The 16,823-nt window shown below is 38.2% G+C and overlaps 1 protein-coding gene across 1 annotated transcript in view; it reads right to left on the minus strand.

Moving 5' to 3' along the window:
• The window catches only part of KIF16B (kinesin family member 16B), a 134,180-nt gene that overhangs the window by 41,926 nt on the left and 75,431 nt on the right, over window positions 1-16,823 (minus strand). The window contains exons 25-26 of the mRNA XM_062489051.1: window positions 11,485-11,607; window positions 4,177-4,266 (exon numbers count right to left, since the gene is read on the minus strand). Coding sequence (XP_062345035.1) covers window positions 4,177-4,266; window positions 11,485-11,607 — 213 coding nt within the window. The remainder of the gene's footprint in view (window positions 1-4,176; window positions 4,267-11,484; window positions 11,608-16,823) is intronic.

A 16,823-nucleotide genomic window follows, 5' to 3' on the forward strand; every position in this document is an offset into this window, starting at 1 on the left:
TTTGCAGTGGCTTACAGAACTTCTTCACAAAGGAACAGATAGTTTAATAAAAAGATAATGTGTTTCCTACACAGAAATTAAACACTTATGCTTTGGCATAACTAACCAATAATTCCTTTAATGCACTAGATGTCGATCTCAGTAAGTTTACCTAAGACACAAACATATGGCAACATGGAAGTGTCAATAAGGAACAAATGGACACATTAAACCAGCAAATGGATTGATCTTGCAAGCAAAACCACAAACAGAGAAAAGATGATAAAAGACAATAAACTGCAAAAGGAAATTGCCTCTATAAGATACTTATAATATGAGCAGTGCTGAGAATTTAAAATATGGATAAAAATCTACAGAAAAAATATTAACTATGAACTGGTAATGACAACAAAAACAGCTACAGCTGGGAAGACTCTAAGATGAAGAAAACTACGTGCCTGTGCTCTAGGCTGGGATCTTATCCTGTTGTACACTCTTGGGTGCTGGACTTTATTTTGACCTAATAATGCTATCCATGTCATTACGGTTCTTCAAAACAAACAAATAAGTAAGAATAAAAACAAAAAACTCCCTCCTGTAACACCAAAAAAAGCCTGAATTTATAGTGTCAGTCACAAATGCTTGATTCAAAAAGACAAAATTAATATGCTGCAGCACATGGGACATTTTAATAGTGGCTTTAAGAACATCAAATGCTTCCTGAATCAAGTTACTACCTACAAGAACGAAGCTGATCTCCCTCTGATGCAACTGTTAGAGAATTCAGTTGTTCCTCAATGTACTGTCAGAACCAATAACCAACGCTGAAGAAGACTACTCAAGCAGATTTTCCTAAATGGGGAAAATCAGTCTGCACAAGTATTCAGGCGGCCCTTTTCCATGTTAACTGGATGACTGCCAGGCTCTTTTTTCTAGAGTTAGATGCAATTAGAATATTCCTGTTGACAAGACTAACTCTAACTTCCAAGAGGAAATGGCAATGTATTCAAATAAAAATATGATACTGATGCTCACAAGTAATATATTTAAAGCATTTGTGTAGAGAAAACATTTTTCAATTTCCCATTAAAAACTCAATTTTACCTTAAAAATCTGTCATTTAAAAGAAGATGACTTAATTTTATTTGTTCTCTCTCCTTTTTTTGTTTTAAAACATTTTCTTAGCTATTTGGAGCACAGTAGTTTCCATTTCAGGTTTTCATACTGTTTTGAAATGGGAACAGTTTCAAGGTCTGTTCCACGCTCATTGCATTTTTAGCTTAAAGCATATGTTAACGAAGACCAAGAAAGCATGTGCACACTATTGCATGTATCTCCTTAACATATTTATATTTTTTAATCTACTGCCCATGAATCTATGGCCCAAGCTTCTTTACTTGTGCTAACTCTCAAACCAGGGTCACTTTCATTGCCTGAACGATTTATTTCTTCTGATATCCAAGGGAACATGTAGGAAGGAAGGAAAATGTTAATAATTAAAAGTTAGATGTGAAAGCTAAAAACTGTAATTCCATAAACGCTCATTCCAATGAACTCTATCAGGCACAGCTCCTCATCCTGAATGCCCAGAATCTCCAAAGTGGTCAGATCAATTTTTCATTTTGCAGAAACCTGAAAGCCAAAAGGGTAGGAAAGAGTATCTGTGAAGCAATGCTCTTTTTTCAAATGAAAAGTTGTCAGGGTGACAGGATCTGACTGCAAGTATCTTGCAATGAACAAAACAGCAACCTCCAGGGAACGACACCAATCAGCAATAAAGGGAATTCATGGCCAGAAGCAACACACAGAGTCACAGTTTCATTGCAACATCCATCCTTTATCAAGCACCCTTGGATCTCTGAAGTGCTGAAGGGCTTGTCAGTCTTACAGGACACGTACATCTGAGAGAAGTCATAAAATCCTAAAATCATTTAGGCTGGAAGAGACCTTCTAAAGAGAATTGAGTCCAACCCCTGTCATAAGCAGGGACACCTTCAACTAGATCAGGTTGCTTAGAGTTCCAGCTAATCGGTCCTTGAATATACCTGGTGATGAAGCAGCCTCTATGTAAAAATTGTGCCATTGTAAAATTTTTTTCTTACATTCTATTCTGAATCTGCTTTCTGCAGTTTAAAACCATTACTCCTTGTCCTACTGTAACAGCCCTGCTGCAAAACCTGACCCCATCTTTCTAATAATCCCCCTTCAAGAACTGTGAGGGTGCTATAAGGTCTACCTAGAGCCTTCTCTTTTCCAGGCTGAACAACCCCAACTCTCTCAGCTTCCCTCCAAAGGAGAGGTGCTCCAGCCATCTGATCACTCCAAGAGGTCCATGGCCCCCTCCCGTGCTGAGGATTCCAGAGTTGGATGGTTGGGTCTCACTACAGCAGAGGTGGAGAATCACCTCACTAGACCTGCAGGCCAGTCTTTTGATGTAGTCCAGGACACGACCGGCTTTCAGGGCTGTGAGTACACATTGCTGGGTAAGGCCCAGCCTCTCATCCATAGCACACCCAAATCCTTCTTGGCAAAGCTGCTCTGAATCCCCTCATTCCACATCCTGTACTCATACTGGGAACTGCCCACACCCAGGTGCACTTGATTTGTTGAACCTCATAAGATTCCCACAGGCCTATTCCTCAAGTTTGTCTAGGTCCCTCTGGATGGCATCCCACCCTTCATGCTTGTGAGCTGCACTCAGCTTGGCATCATCTGCAAACTTGCTAAAAGTATGCTTGTTCCTTCTGTGTCAGCTGATAGATATATTTAACAGCACTGGTCGCAACAGGGAATCCTGAGAGATACCACTTTTCAGTGACGTCCATGTGGACCTTAAGCCACTGACCACCACCTGCTGAATGTGACCATTCAAGCAATTCCTCACCCACCAAAACAATTCACCCATCAAATCCATCTCCTTACAATTCAGAGAAAAGGATGTTGTGGGGAATCATGTGTCCTGGGATGATCCATAATGTTACCGTATTCTGTATCTATCTGTGTCCAAGAATTGTTAGCCTCCTTAAGACTCTGCTGACATAGACCTTCTGTGTGTGAGGGAGTATTGTGGGTATTTTCAAAATCAGCCCTTCCAGACAACTTCTGGTCCATTGCCATGTGGTATTCATTTTGGGGGCTGTTTGGTCTTTGCTCAGGCAAAGCTTTTTCCTCCCTTTTTGAGATCTCTTTTAATTTCTGTTTTCTTTCCCCATCTTGGAGTGAGTGCAGTTTAGCAGGTTTGAGTCGCCTTGGGGTGAGTCCTGCAGGTGTCTGCCAGTTGCCAAGGGCAGCGCTGCTCCAGCAAGCCAGTCCAAATTGATTGGCTGCCTGCTCCTGGAGAGAAGACTACAGGAGTAGAGCCTTTTTCTTTCTGGCAGCTTTGGCACCACAACCATAACCATCCACAAAAACTGCATTTGACAATTAGAAACTGTTTCAAAGTGAATTTGCAAATTCTGCTGGTAGCAAAAAGGGCCACTCCATGCTGGCACCAACAGACTGGTCCTTTTCTCCTCATGCCACAGCTGCAAGTGCAGAGCACAGCAACAGCAGCAGAGCCTGCGAACAGCAGGAGGAAGCAGCAGGCAGATCCCATATGAGCCAGCAAGTCCTCATCCACTGCTATAACTGCTCTGTAAAACTCCTGCCTTCCCAAGAGGGAATGTGACGACATCTTGTCCCTTTGTCCCACAAGCCTGAGGCTGTCCCTGCCTTGTGCCATCTCAGGAAAGGCTGTTTCTGGTATTTTGGGTCTCTCCTTGTTCCACTGGGGTTGCGAGCTCTTCGAAGTTTGGTATATAGAAATTATGGACCTTTTCTTCTTACCTGTTGGCATTCTGTTAGTAATGTGTTATGTTTTTCACTTATATCTACTCATATCTCATTCCTTATTGGTGGGAAGGGATTGGTTGGAATGAAGAGGAAGGTTATTCATTTCAGAGCACCCATCTCTTTAAACCCTTAAACTCTTTAAACCAAGACACCATGACAAAGGCCTTACATATGAAAAGAGATGACACCCATAGCTCTTCCCATGTGCACCCATATAGCCACTCCATCTTAGAAGGTCACTAGATTGGTCAGGCAGGAATTGTGCTGGCTGTCTGAAATCACCTCCCCTTTTGAGTAAACATATTTCAAATCACTTTTCTCAAAGTCTCTACCCTTTTCAGTAAAGGAAGTTTTACAAAAACTTACCTCTGGGTACTTCAGTTTTAAAGTTTTATGCATTTCTCTGAAACGACTGTATCGCCGAAATACTGTCCATGTCTCATCCAAGACTGTTATCTAGAGCAGACAAAATAAAAAGAAGGAACAGAAGTAAACCCACACAGTGTTCAACACTAAAACCCATGCAGTATACAAGGTTTTAAGATTAAAATGGACATTTCTTAGTTGTCTTAAATCCAAAGACTTTTATAAGTTTACTTCCTTTTTCTTTCATTGCATGAAAGTTCATGACAGGAATGTATATAATAAGGAGCACTGATTGCAAAGTAAAAAAAAACACCTGAATGCATTTATTCCTTAATCCACAGTGACTTGACAAAACTGTATACACCTTAAAATATCCCTAACCCCTTCTTTGTGCAGCTATTTGACTCTCAGTATTACAATCAGTGGGTATTCCATTAATGAATAAATAGCATCCAGAATTAGTGTAGCCTCTCGAAATATTCACAGAAATGTATATTCTTATACACAGACACTGACAATTAATAAATACACATTTCTTGGACATACAGAGTTCATTACCACATAGACTGGGACTCCAGTTTGTAGGGTAAAATCTTATACCAGCTTTTATTAGAAGATATTCCTTTAAGACACTCTTGGTCTGTCTCTTCAAAATGGCGATGAACATACCATTTATATAGGAAGTTTTCTTAAAATCAACAGAATTACTCCTGTGAATAGAGTGTATAACAACAGGAGCAAACAGGGAGGGCAAACCAACCTTACCATCGCTAAGTTATTTGCAAAATTCTCACTAGAACCGAGATACTAAACACTATCTGAAATGAGGTGACATTTATTAAGGACATTTCCAACTGTGTCATAAAAGTGTGACTAGAGCATTTGACTTCACAATCAGAAGTCAAAAGTCTTTGTGCAACTCTGGTGATCCAGGGCTACCAAGAAGCCAAGCTGCAGAGTGAGTGAACATTATTCTACACTGACTAGCAGAGATGGAGAGAGCCAACTTCATTGCTTAAAACTGAACACTACTACATTTTGAATCAAATAGGCCTAATATGCAGCATTATCCCTGTCTAGCTATGATTTTATGCAGGAAGACAAAAAATAAGCAATTTCACAAAACACGTCTCACAAAGACACAGGCGTTTTAATCTTAAAGTGACTCCTAAAATTATCAAGTAGTTCTCTTGCTACTGAGTGTATCAAAAAGTTATGGAGGCAAAGAAAGTTGCAATGGAGTAGGATAACTAAGTAAGAACAATGGAAATCAGAACAAAAAAGCCAGAAGAAACCAAGCACAAATGCTGCTACCCCATGCTTGCAACATACTCATCTCCAGTCCATTCTTCTCCTCCCTCCCTTTGTTGCTGTATATGGAACAGGGAAATTAGGGGAAGTGTTTTGAAAACCAGAAAGTATTGCATGTTTTATGACAAGAGGAATGAGTTTTGGAGTGGGCTTTTTCCTATTTTTACCTCAATTTTAAACTAAAGATGAAAGCAAATAAAACATGCCTTCTCAAAACTTTTCACAAATGTTATAACATAGGTTCTTCTAGCAGGTAACCACAAAGAAAACTCATTATGTCTTAAAAATTTTGTCTTTCATATCATGAATAAGCTTTACTGCTACTACATGTCACCATCCCTGACGTGTTCAAAAAAAGGTGGATATGGTCCTTGAGGACATGGTTTAATGGTGAATATGTTGATGCTTCTGGGTTGACATTTGGACTTGATGATCTTAAATGTTTTTTCCAACCTTCAAATTATGCCATTTTAGGACACCTGCACAACAGACTACATTCCCTCAATATATTGTTAGTAGTGTCTCAAACTTTACAACTCAGGTGAACAGATTTAACATTCATAAGCAGGTTTAACTAAAAAAAAATTTATAACTGTTCAGGGATATGCATGTTACACTGATCTCAATTAACCAATTAACCATCCTGTTCTGAATAATTAAGGCAGAGGACTGTGTGATTTCAGTGTTCGAGTAGACAATGGTCAAGTGTAACAGCTAATCATCAAACAAAAATGTTAGTCATTGCTGCATTCTTTTTGCTTTACTTCTGTCATTTAATATTTTAGAGTATTGAAAATTTGCTGTGATAATTTCATTTGTATATGATCTTTACTCAAAAGGGACCTTTTTTTCCAGGGATTTTCACAGAAGAGGAGCAACCTAGCAAAAGACATTCTGGACTCCTCCAGACACACAGCCTGGGGAATAGCAGACATGTCATGTTGGCTGTGCATCAGACAGCTGTCTAGGTGATAGGGTGGAACCAAACTTACCCAAATCAAAATGCCTGCAGACAATTATTTATTAGCTTTCTTCTACAGCATTTAATAACTTGTTAGAGATGGACAGGAAGAAAAACAGCAAAGCCATGCATCTGTGCTGCTTGAGACCTGCTTTTTGGTGGCTTGGTTTGACCTGACTTGGTCCCTGTCATCCTCTTTGTTTACTTCGCTTTGTTTATTTTCAAAATTCTTGCAATGAGACTAGCAGGGAATTGAAAAAAATTATTGTTGTTATAGCTGGTACGATGGAAAAATTTCAATGCTAAACAAAGTCTTGACTCGCCCCTAAAGCACAACAATAATGTTATTAGGACAAACAGAATCAAGCTCCATTTGTATAAAGAGAATTACATTGCAGATTGCATAGCAATAGCATTACTAGAACATGGCCTTTTACTCCTACAACTGATCCAACAAGTCTGGGTTCGGATTATTTTCCCCCATATAAAAAAAATGTATGACTGTGTTCTGTAGGAATGGGACAGGAACATACATATGCATATGTTCTGAACAACAAGTAAAGCAATTCTGAAAAGCCCTTTGCTTTTTACATAATTTGCTAATACAGTTAAAAGTATTTTCTTAAGAACAAAAACCATATGGTCAAGTACATCTCCAAAACCAATTTTGGAATATTCTTATCTAGGCACTGCTGTAATCCCAGAATTGCCTCAGAATTGTGGGTTGTTTTGTTTTTCTCATTCAAAGTCACCATTTCCTCTGTAAAACCTATGAATCTGAAAGGGGATATCACAGTCCTGTCTCCTTATCTTTTCTTCTCATGATGACTGATACAAAATAACCTAGGAGACATTTTCAATTGATTCCACTGTAAAGCACATTACAGAACCTGCTCTCTGCCTCACAGCAACAGAAGTAACACCATGGCAAGGGGAGAAAAAAGCAATATTCCACCTATTTCTGAAAGCAATTAGGAAAAACCAGGAAATGCCTAATTTCTTCATCCGGGCTGGTTAAACTGTCTACAGTCACCATGAGGACTTGTATTTCTTCAAATGGACCTTGTTGAAACTGTTCTTCACACTACAAAAACAGCATCTGAAAAGCTAGAAGTTTTCTAAAAATTTCTTACAACCTCTTTTTATTATATTATTGAGGGTATTAATCTGATAAAATTGACAGAATATTAGACTTTTTACTAATTTAAGCAGTTACGGGGCATGCATCATTTTCCTGAAGAACTATGCATCAGTGAGAGCTGCCTCTGCTTTACTCCTACTCTGCAACATTTCACCAAACTCAGAAATAAATTTAGACTAGAAATGTGGACTTTTTGAGCAGATCCAACACAGCATCTGGCTGAACAGAAATGCAACTGGATTTGAAGGAAAGCACTGCTTTAGGGTGCATCTACCTAGATATTTTCTTACAGAGTACTTGTCAGACATCACTAAAAGGCTTTGAAACACAAGAAAACCAGTTTTGAAAGAATATCAAACAGGATATATAAAAGGAGGGAACTCAAAACAAAGAGGGAAAGCTGAATAAGAATGAGAAGGCTTATCTACAACTTTCATTATTATCAGAGGATCCCTGAAGGGCTGTGATAGATTCCAGAATTTGTTTCCATCATCTGCTCTCAGGAGACCCTGCGTGTCTTTATGAGAGCTGGAGTTCCACCTTCCCTGCTGCCTTGCTGCTCCTCTGCCAACCACAGGTACTGGCTGCAACCATGGGCACTGTCCATAACAGATGCCACTGGTGTTACTGATGTAAAAGCTCTTCCCACACTGTTTCTAGCACAGCCTTTTCTGAATATCCTGACACAACATGAAAGGAAGGGGGAAATACAAGAATAGTTCTCTGGCATACTAATTCAGCTCTAACATAAATATGTGTAGACCTGATTAAGTTATTACTGTTTCATCATGTCATTAAAGACAACACATAAAACTGTCACTCAAATGGAAGCTTTTTTGGAAATTAATCAATTAATACACAATACTTAATAGCAGACCAGCACAAACAGCTCCATGACGTATTCCTGCTGCAAAAGAAGGTGCTGCCTTAGCTCTAATGAATTATCAGTTTCTTCCTGCTCCAAATTCTCTCCACTTGGCTCTTCAGGACTCACTCAACATCTTTAATTAAGATCTGTATCCAGTGAAAGAACCTGAGTGGACAGAACATCCTGCTGGCCTATTCTCACACATTTCTGTATTGACAAGATGCCGAACCTGCATTAAAACAAAATATTGTTGGATAAATACATTAGGGTTGAAAGACTTATGAATTGACCATGAAGCTGCCAAGGGAAGTGGAACTCATTCTCTCTCTTATGGCATAGAAACAAAATAATCTCTACTACTGCATGTCACAAGAAGAAATTTATACATTTGTTATATACAGAAGTTCATTATATTTGTTCCTCTATATAACAAGATGCAGGATTTGACTACAAACACAACGACTAGAAACATCTGTTGAAGAAAATATCTCTGAGATGCCTAGGATTCACAGGTTTGGGGACTGTCTTAAAATTCAACTCAATCATCACTTCTCACTTTGTCAGGTTCCAAAGTGCTATGACATGCAGATAGGTCAGCTAACCATTTTCCCAAAAGCAAGAGAAACCTTGCTGAACAATGTTTACTTAGGACCTAGCAAAGGAAATGAGATTAGCAACACCTCAGTCCTTTCCCACAACTGACATATTATTTCAGATGACCTGAAAATAAACTTGAACTAAGCGAAGTAAGGTTGAAATCAGGAATTATTTTGACAGCTGACACAGTATTCTGACCTATGAGGAAGAGATTAAATGAATAGGTACATTTAATCTCCCCCCTCTGCCACATTTTCCTGATTTTTAAGGCAAAAAAAAAAAAAATACAAACCCACCATTCCATGTTTTCTAATTTTCTATAGAATAACTGTAGGACTTCTGAAGATTAATACAGATGAAAGTAGATCTGGGAGTCCTACTTTGGAAAAGGTTTAAAATAGAAAAGTTTGTGGAAGGTTTGTGGATTGTAGCATGGAGCTAAATCATGACTAAGCAAAAAGCAATCTACTGTGACACAGAGACCTGGAGGGAAAGGAAAAAGCATTAGCAGTTGATTGATTCATCTGAGGGAATGACTGTAAGAAACATCCTCAAAACTGGCAAAATGCACATACTCTCTCAGCTGCTCCTTCATGCTAAGATCTTGTAAAGGCTTACATGGGTTCTACCAATGAAGGGAGAATACTTGGAAAAGAAATCTATCAACATACTCAGAACAGAAGACACCTTTTTACTTCAGCCATCTTCACTAACCATCACCTAGTCTAGTATATCCCATGCACTGAAAATTGAGAAGAAGAGTCCTTGGGGAAGTATCATGTGCACTGACTCATCTCTCAGCGTCTCCCTGGCTCCAGGCTTTTACTAGCCCCAAGAAAATCAAAGTTCAACAGGCAAAAGGAGGCATTTCACCCAAAAATGGCATGGTATGTTTCAAAATGAAAATTTAATTAGCACAATCAAAGACTGTCCATCTTAATAAACACCTCTTCAAAAGAGAACACAGTTAAAAATTGGTCCTTTACACTGAGAGGAAGGTCACTCCTCCACCTCACAGCAGCTAACAAAGCATCTGGCAGCACATTCAGTAAAGGAGGCTGCCAGTTGTCTCCAATATCAAGTACATCAGTGTTGGGGGGTGGTTCTTTCGCTTTTCCCTCTGTGGAATTTTCCCCATTGTCATGCTAAGATACCTGTTGACTGGGCCCTGGTGACAAGGGGGAGGGGAGAGTAGAGGGAAACCCCGCAAGATTCAAACAGCCAGAAGAGGAAATGGAAGGCTCTGGCTCGGCCCATTTCTACCCCAGAGTTCGGACGAGAAGGACGATCGCCACCTCTGTCCCATCCCTGCCATCCCAGCGCTGGGAGCCGCCTCACTGCTGTCGGACCCTGCCCGGCTGCCTTCTCGCTGTGAACTACCACCATCCAGCACTCTGCTGATCACCGGGACCGACACCGTGAGCGGAGAGCTCTCTCTCTCTCCATCTCTCTCTCCCCCTGGGACAGCGCTGCCATCACCCCCAGCCCTCCTGCGGCTCTGCGGGACCCGCCCGCCCCCAGCACCGGGAACTGCAGCTCAGGGAAAAGGTGCCTGCAGCCAAAAAACACTGGGACTGAGTTACTGTTCTGTTTGTGGGTAATTTCATAGCTGTTGTTGTTCTTGTTTGTCTTGTTAGATATACTAGTAAAGAACTGTTATTCCTACCCCAATATCTTTGCTTGAGAGCTCCCTTAATTTCAAAATCATAATAATCTGTAGGAAGGAAGGATCACATTTTTCAGTTCAAAGGGAAGCTTCTGCTTTCCTTAGCAAACACCTGTCTTTCAAACTAGGACTATCAGTTATGCTATACATATGTCCATACACACTGAGAACACATTTCTAATTAGACTTTAGATCTTGCTTTGAAACAACACTGGCTGCATACCAGAGGAAAGAAAATTAATATGCTTTCCCCCCCCCCCCCAATTGATTTTTTGCACAAAAAATCAACTGAGAGTTTGGAGAAGCAGCACCTTGGAAATGCAGAGTGGGAAGAATCAGAACAACAGAGTCTGACAGGAATAAGCCTTTGTCACTCATAGATGCAAAATACTTGACTAATGATTTTGTGCTTTCCTTATTCCAGATAAATATTTCAAGTCTAAGCCTTTTCTATACCTGACACTTGCATCTCAATAAAGGGCTTTCTGTTTATAACCAATATGTATTTAATCCTCATCTCTGGAACTCTTCAAATTGAACTGACATTGACTCTGGAACTGCTCACCCCAAGAGAGTGGCCACTAACCTCCTCTGTACAATCAACCCACTCAAAAAATACTTGTCTTTATAGTGTCCAATAGTGTGCATTCTTCTCACTGCTCTTATTTAACAAGTATTGAGGTCACTTGCATAAGAGAAAGAGAACCAAAAATTGCACTTAGTGGAACAAGAGCATTAAAGAAAAGCAAAAGGTAAGCACTTACCTTTATTTCAAACTCATAATGTTCATCCTTTCCCTGCCCACACAGGACATATCGTGGAATACTAATTTTAATTGGGTCCTTTAGGTCATCTGGATTTGCTGCCAGTGAACGACAGACCATCCGCTTTCATGTACATACCAGATAGGGAGAAGAAAGGAAAATCAAAATCACTACATAAGAAAAAGAAGAAAAACTTCACTGCAAATGAGTAGGTGCTCTTGGTCAGAGGAGCAGGAAAAGAGGAGGCAGAAATTAATTCTAATATGAAGGAATTCTTTGAAAACAAAGTTATCTTGTCTTATAAGCAAGCGTATTTTTATGCATGCAAAAATTAAGGTGATATTAAGGAATATTGAAATATTCCTTTATTTGAAAAAGCATTTTCAACTTAGATATCAAAAACAAAGGAAAGCAGAAGACTTTTTATTACATTCGTTTAAAAAAAAAACCAGTGCATTAATCAAGCTGTCACTGTTAACTCCTATTTTTGTACATCTCTATATTTTATAACAAACATTAACAATATCATGCAAAGCTGCAGGGGTCTGGGTAATTCAGAAAGCTCCTAAAATCAAACCCATTTTATAATTAAATAAGCAATCCACTGTCAGAACGGCATCCTACTATTTTTTAACCATATCTGAATCCCAGAAAACTCAACCATGATAAATTTGCAGTCTGGACAAAAAGATCTAAAAATCTATTTACAATGAGTGCTCATTCCTCTGATAGCCAGATGAAATATGTAACTCTGGAATTATGTCCAAAATAAGACATTTTTGCAACTGAAAAGATTAATGCTTTGCAGTCACTATGCCCAGAAGTAGCATAAGCATTTGGAGTGAAAAAGTACACAGCCGGCCTTCAAGGAAGCCTCTACTTGCTCCACTGAACATATTTGGTCTGAAAACCTTAATGAACTGGCACTTAAAAAATAACAGCAGCATGACAAATATAAGTTAACAACCAAGAAGTCTGAAGAACTATCACTTTAAAGTTAAAACCACATTATATATTTGTATTTAGCACTGCTATCCATCACTTGAGCTGTAACTGCATTCTCAACATTCATCTTCTTTGCAGCAACACCTGGTGACTTCCAGTACACATAAGACTGTGTAGGAGGTGGAGAAGAATTTGAAACTCATTCATAAAGACCTCTGCCTGTTACAGAGAGCCTTTTGACATCATCATGGCTCCCAAAAAGAGGAGGGTGTTATTTCATTGCCAGTCAATTATAAACGACAATGTATTTTCCCTTAACATTAGCATTAATAAGAGTGAAAAAGAAAATACAAAGAAAGTGAATTTTTCTTCCACGGAGTTAATCTATTCACCACAAACTTTTTCTTTCTATTTTAAGAAACATTAAAAAAGTTTATGTTTAAATGGAAAAATATTTTTAGCAACCTTTGTTTTCACAACAAATATTGTCTCCTGTCCATTTTGCTTTTCTGTAATTACTACCCACATTAGTGGCTTTTTAGCTAAAACTCATTTCTCGAGCACTGAAATGCAAATTCTTTCCTTGGGGGAAAAGAGAAGCTCATTCCCCTGAAAACAACATCATCTATCTTAAAACAGCAATAAAACCTTTTAAAGCCACCTCTGTCAACATGTAATTTATTGGCAGTCATTTTCAGAGTACTATTACGAACAGCTAATAGAGAGAAAAACAATCTCAAACACTAAGTGTTGTGGAAAATGCATCCTAATACATTAAATAATGCTTTGATATTCATAAACAATGATCTTTATGTTTACATCATAAAAATAGTAGAAATATTAGAATAAAATATACTGCCATGAAGTTCTTTTTCATGAAAGTGCTGAGTATTCATTGAGTTAGATTTTTTTAAAAAGCAACAGAGAGAAAAAGGATTATTGGGATACAAAAGATGCACAAACATTTAACTTTGGACTATAATCAGAAAAGAAATTGGTTGCAGAGACTTTAACAGTTCCTTTAACAGTCTTCATCAAGACAGTCCTCTAAGATAGTGTCATTCAAAGCTGACTTGGGGAAAGGCCCAGAAGAAATACCATAGTCATGTCAATGAGGGAGCCACTCCTGAGTAGGACTGACATGATGACACTACTCTGTCAACTCATTTGTGTACACATTCTTTGTTATAAAAAACTCCACAATACCTCAAAATAACATGACACATTTTGCTCATTTTTGGACTTCCTTGAGGAGGTAGAAATGTAGCAATAAAAACCTACATAATTCTTTATCCAAACAAGTATTCATCCTTCTAGACATAACTTCCCTACCCAGTGCAAGCTATTTCTTTCTAAATCCCATGTGAGTTATATTATCATGTCCTAACATGGTAAAAACAAATGGGAAATGTTCTTATGCTAGGAGAGAGACTGAAGTCTAACTCTGTGTAGTAGATTTCACCTCTGCTTGGCAATATGCTTACAGACTTTAGAATTTCAGATGAGATACCACTGTTTCTTCTGCCAAAAAACATCTTCCTCAAACAAGGCAGATGGCATATTCAAGCAACAGGATTCAAAAGATATTCAGCTCCCCTTACAAGGGAAGAAACAAATGATAGGAGACAACAGCTTATTTACTACTCAAACATCTGACAGTAGTAACAGGTAAAATACCCCTTGTCCTAAGCTAGAGGAAAGCCTCGACCAATGGAAATACTCTACTAATTAATGTCAAATAATTACTACATCTCCATTGTCTCTTGAGATGTAGTAATAAAAAGACTGTAAGAGATGCAATATAAAACCATAAATGTGCATTACAACATCCATCTATCAGGCAGTGTCCCCAGTTGTCAACTACCTAGCTGGTGCATGAGAAATGTGCTCACAGATGGTAGACTACACCTCCCCCAAAACATCTATCTTGCCACAGTAGCATGACCAAAGGTTGAAACCCTATTTAAAGGGCAGCCCCTTTTGCACTTGTGACAAATTTTGATGTGAAAGTGCAATAACCCTTAAATATAAAACTCTGAAGAGAAGAATTGTCAATGCTAATATTCCCAAAATTGCACGCACAAAAGCTGTAAACATCCGTAGTATTAAGAGCATATAGTGAAAATAAGATTTAAAAAATCTGCAGATGTGTTGAAATACTGAGATCAAGGGCATGAAGTAAATGAGGAGCATTTAAAAAAAAGAATCAAAACGATTAAGGAAAAGACAGTCAAGGAGGAATAGAGAAAACGTAAATGAAAACAGTCCATGGAAGGAGCTAGAGAACATAGTCAAAACTAAAATAACAAGACAGAGTTGTAATTATAGTTTTCATCCACCTCCCATATAACATAGAAGCATTTAATTTCCTCACTTTCCCAAGGAATTGTAAGAAAAGCATTTCAGAGATGTACAAAATGTAAGCACTCAATTAATAATTATTATTGCTTAGATGAGTGTACAAAGTCTGTGGTATTCCTTTAGAGCTCAAAGGTCCCTTTTCTCTACTGAGTTAAAAATAAAGGGGGGGAGGGGACGGAAGAATTTTTATCAATATTTATTAGCCTTTTATTTTTAATGTATCTAAACTTATTTGGATTTCAACACTTAGTCAAATGTATAATTAGTCAAATGGATTCTTCACTTTAACTGAAAGTTAATTTCCAGATTCCCAAAGGGATATGCAAACTGCTTTGAAGAATTGATGGATGACTGTCAGCTGAGCATTTATTTCTTTTTCACAATAATTAAAAAATAATTCCTGAATCACGTCCAATCTCACTCCTTTTAGAAAACACAAGCTCAATTTTTGTGCACTTCACTTTGTCTGGCAAAACTGCACAACAGATATCATTCAAACTGTACAACCAAAAGCTGTCAAATTGTGATTGCTGGCATGAAGCATACAAATTATTAGGTGCAGAAAAAAAATACATTGTTTTTCTATAAGAGACTTACATGAGTAGTTGTAATAACAAGACTCCTATACACAGTCTTCTTATCAGTATATGAATATCACCTAATGAAGACTTAATACTGCCCTTGTTATTCCCAATATTAATACTTTAATACTTAATATTTTCATAGAATAAGTAAACCAGATGAGCAAACTCAATTTGAAATTTACAGGACGATTGTACTCCATTTGAAAAAACTAATTCATTTATATCCGAAGTCCAGTCCAGTGAAATCTGCATCAAATTTTCTTTCAAGAGCTGGTGATTTAAATAAACATCATCATCCAAACCAAACCAATACAAACTGAGCTGTAACAATCAAACATCTCACTATGTTGCTGCAAATTCGTAGAGTGAAGTGCTTGTTTTAGGTAAATGTTGTGAGTAAGCCATCTTCAGCAGAACACAGAAGTCAAATATTCTGTCCAGCAAAGCCAACTTGAATCTTCTTTATAGTGTTGATAGGAACCTCATGAAATACTGCCAAAGAGCTCTGGCAGGTGCTTTGTTCAGCTGACAGAACAACAAGATACAGAATGGAACTGAACAAAAGCAAGCAAGTAGGTTCTGGGTCTGGTTTTCTGCAACTGCCAGCAGCAAGCCAATAGATACCTTTCAACTCTTCCATCCTAACAGAAATTTGAGGTAAAGCACAAATGAAAAATTCCTGTACTTTTTCCAGAGTATACACCTGAGGTTTCAAAAAGACATCAGGGGAATGCAGAAAGTTCTGTCTTAACACTAAACTGTTTTCCCATTTTCTAGCTTTTTTGTTTTTTCAAATGGCATGCAAATTCTTCAGGGGGCTTTCTCACAAAAGCATCAGAGATCTCTATGCTTTATGCACATTGTGATAGCCTCTTGCACGGAGGATTCAGGTGGAATGACATTTTCAGTATGAGCTTTAGCACCAAAACTAGTGTGGGATATGTCTTGATTCATGTCTGACCTGAGAAACACATTTACTTGCAAGTTTCTTATAAATGGCAGATTTTTTATTAATTATATTGCTTGGGTACATCTCTCATTTCCATCACACAAATTTCCTAGCTACTTAATTTGTTTAGAAACCACTGCACTGCTGACCAGCTGACTACTGGTACCTTTGTAAAAGCAGGAAAGCTTACTGAAAAAATATCCCCAACTGGAAGTGTATTCTGGTTTTGTACCAAAACAAGAAACTACTGACTTAAAAGAAACCAAATCAGAAGCATTGTGTGTTGGAAGCTGAGAATTACTAGACTGGTCTTCAACTTTTGGTTGCACTATCTTTAATGGGCTCTTATAAGTTCTTGTTTCAGAATGTACATTAGACTGAGAAAAGAGAAGGCATATGCTAAAGCCAGTTTGCTCATTAGCACCCATTAAGGATCCTGCAGAAGACATCTGTTCCAAGTGGGAACAATCAGATTCAGTTTTTCAGCTGTAAAAATCTAG

The sequence above is a fragment of the Cinclus cinclus genome, chromosome 3 (genome assembly GCF_963662255.1).
Source record: "Cinclus cinclus chromosome 3, bCinCin1.1, whole genome shotgun sequence".
NCBI classification, from domain to species: domain Eukaryota; kingdom Metazoa; phylum Chordata; class Aves; order Passeriformes; family Cinclidae; genus Cinclus; species Cinclus cinclus.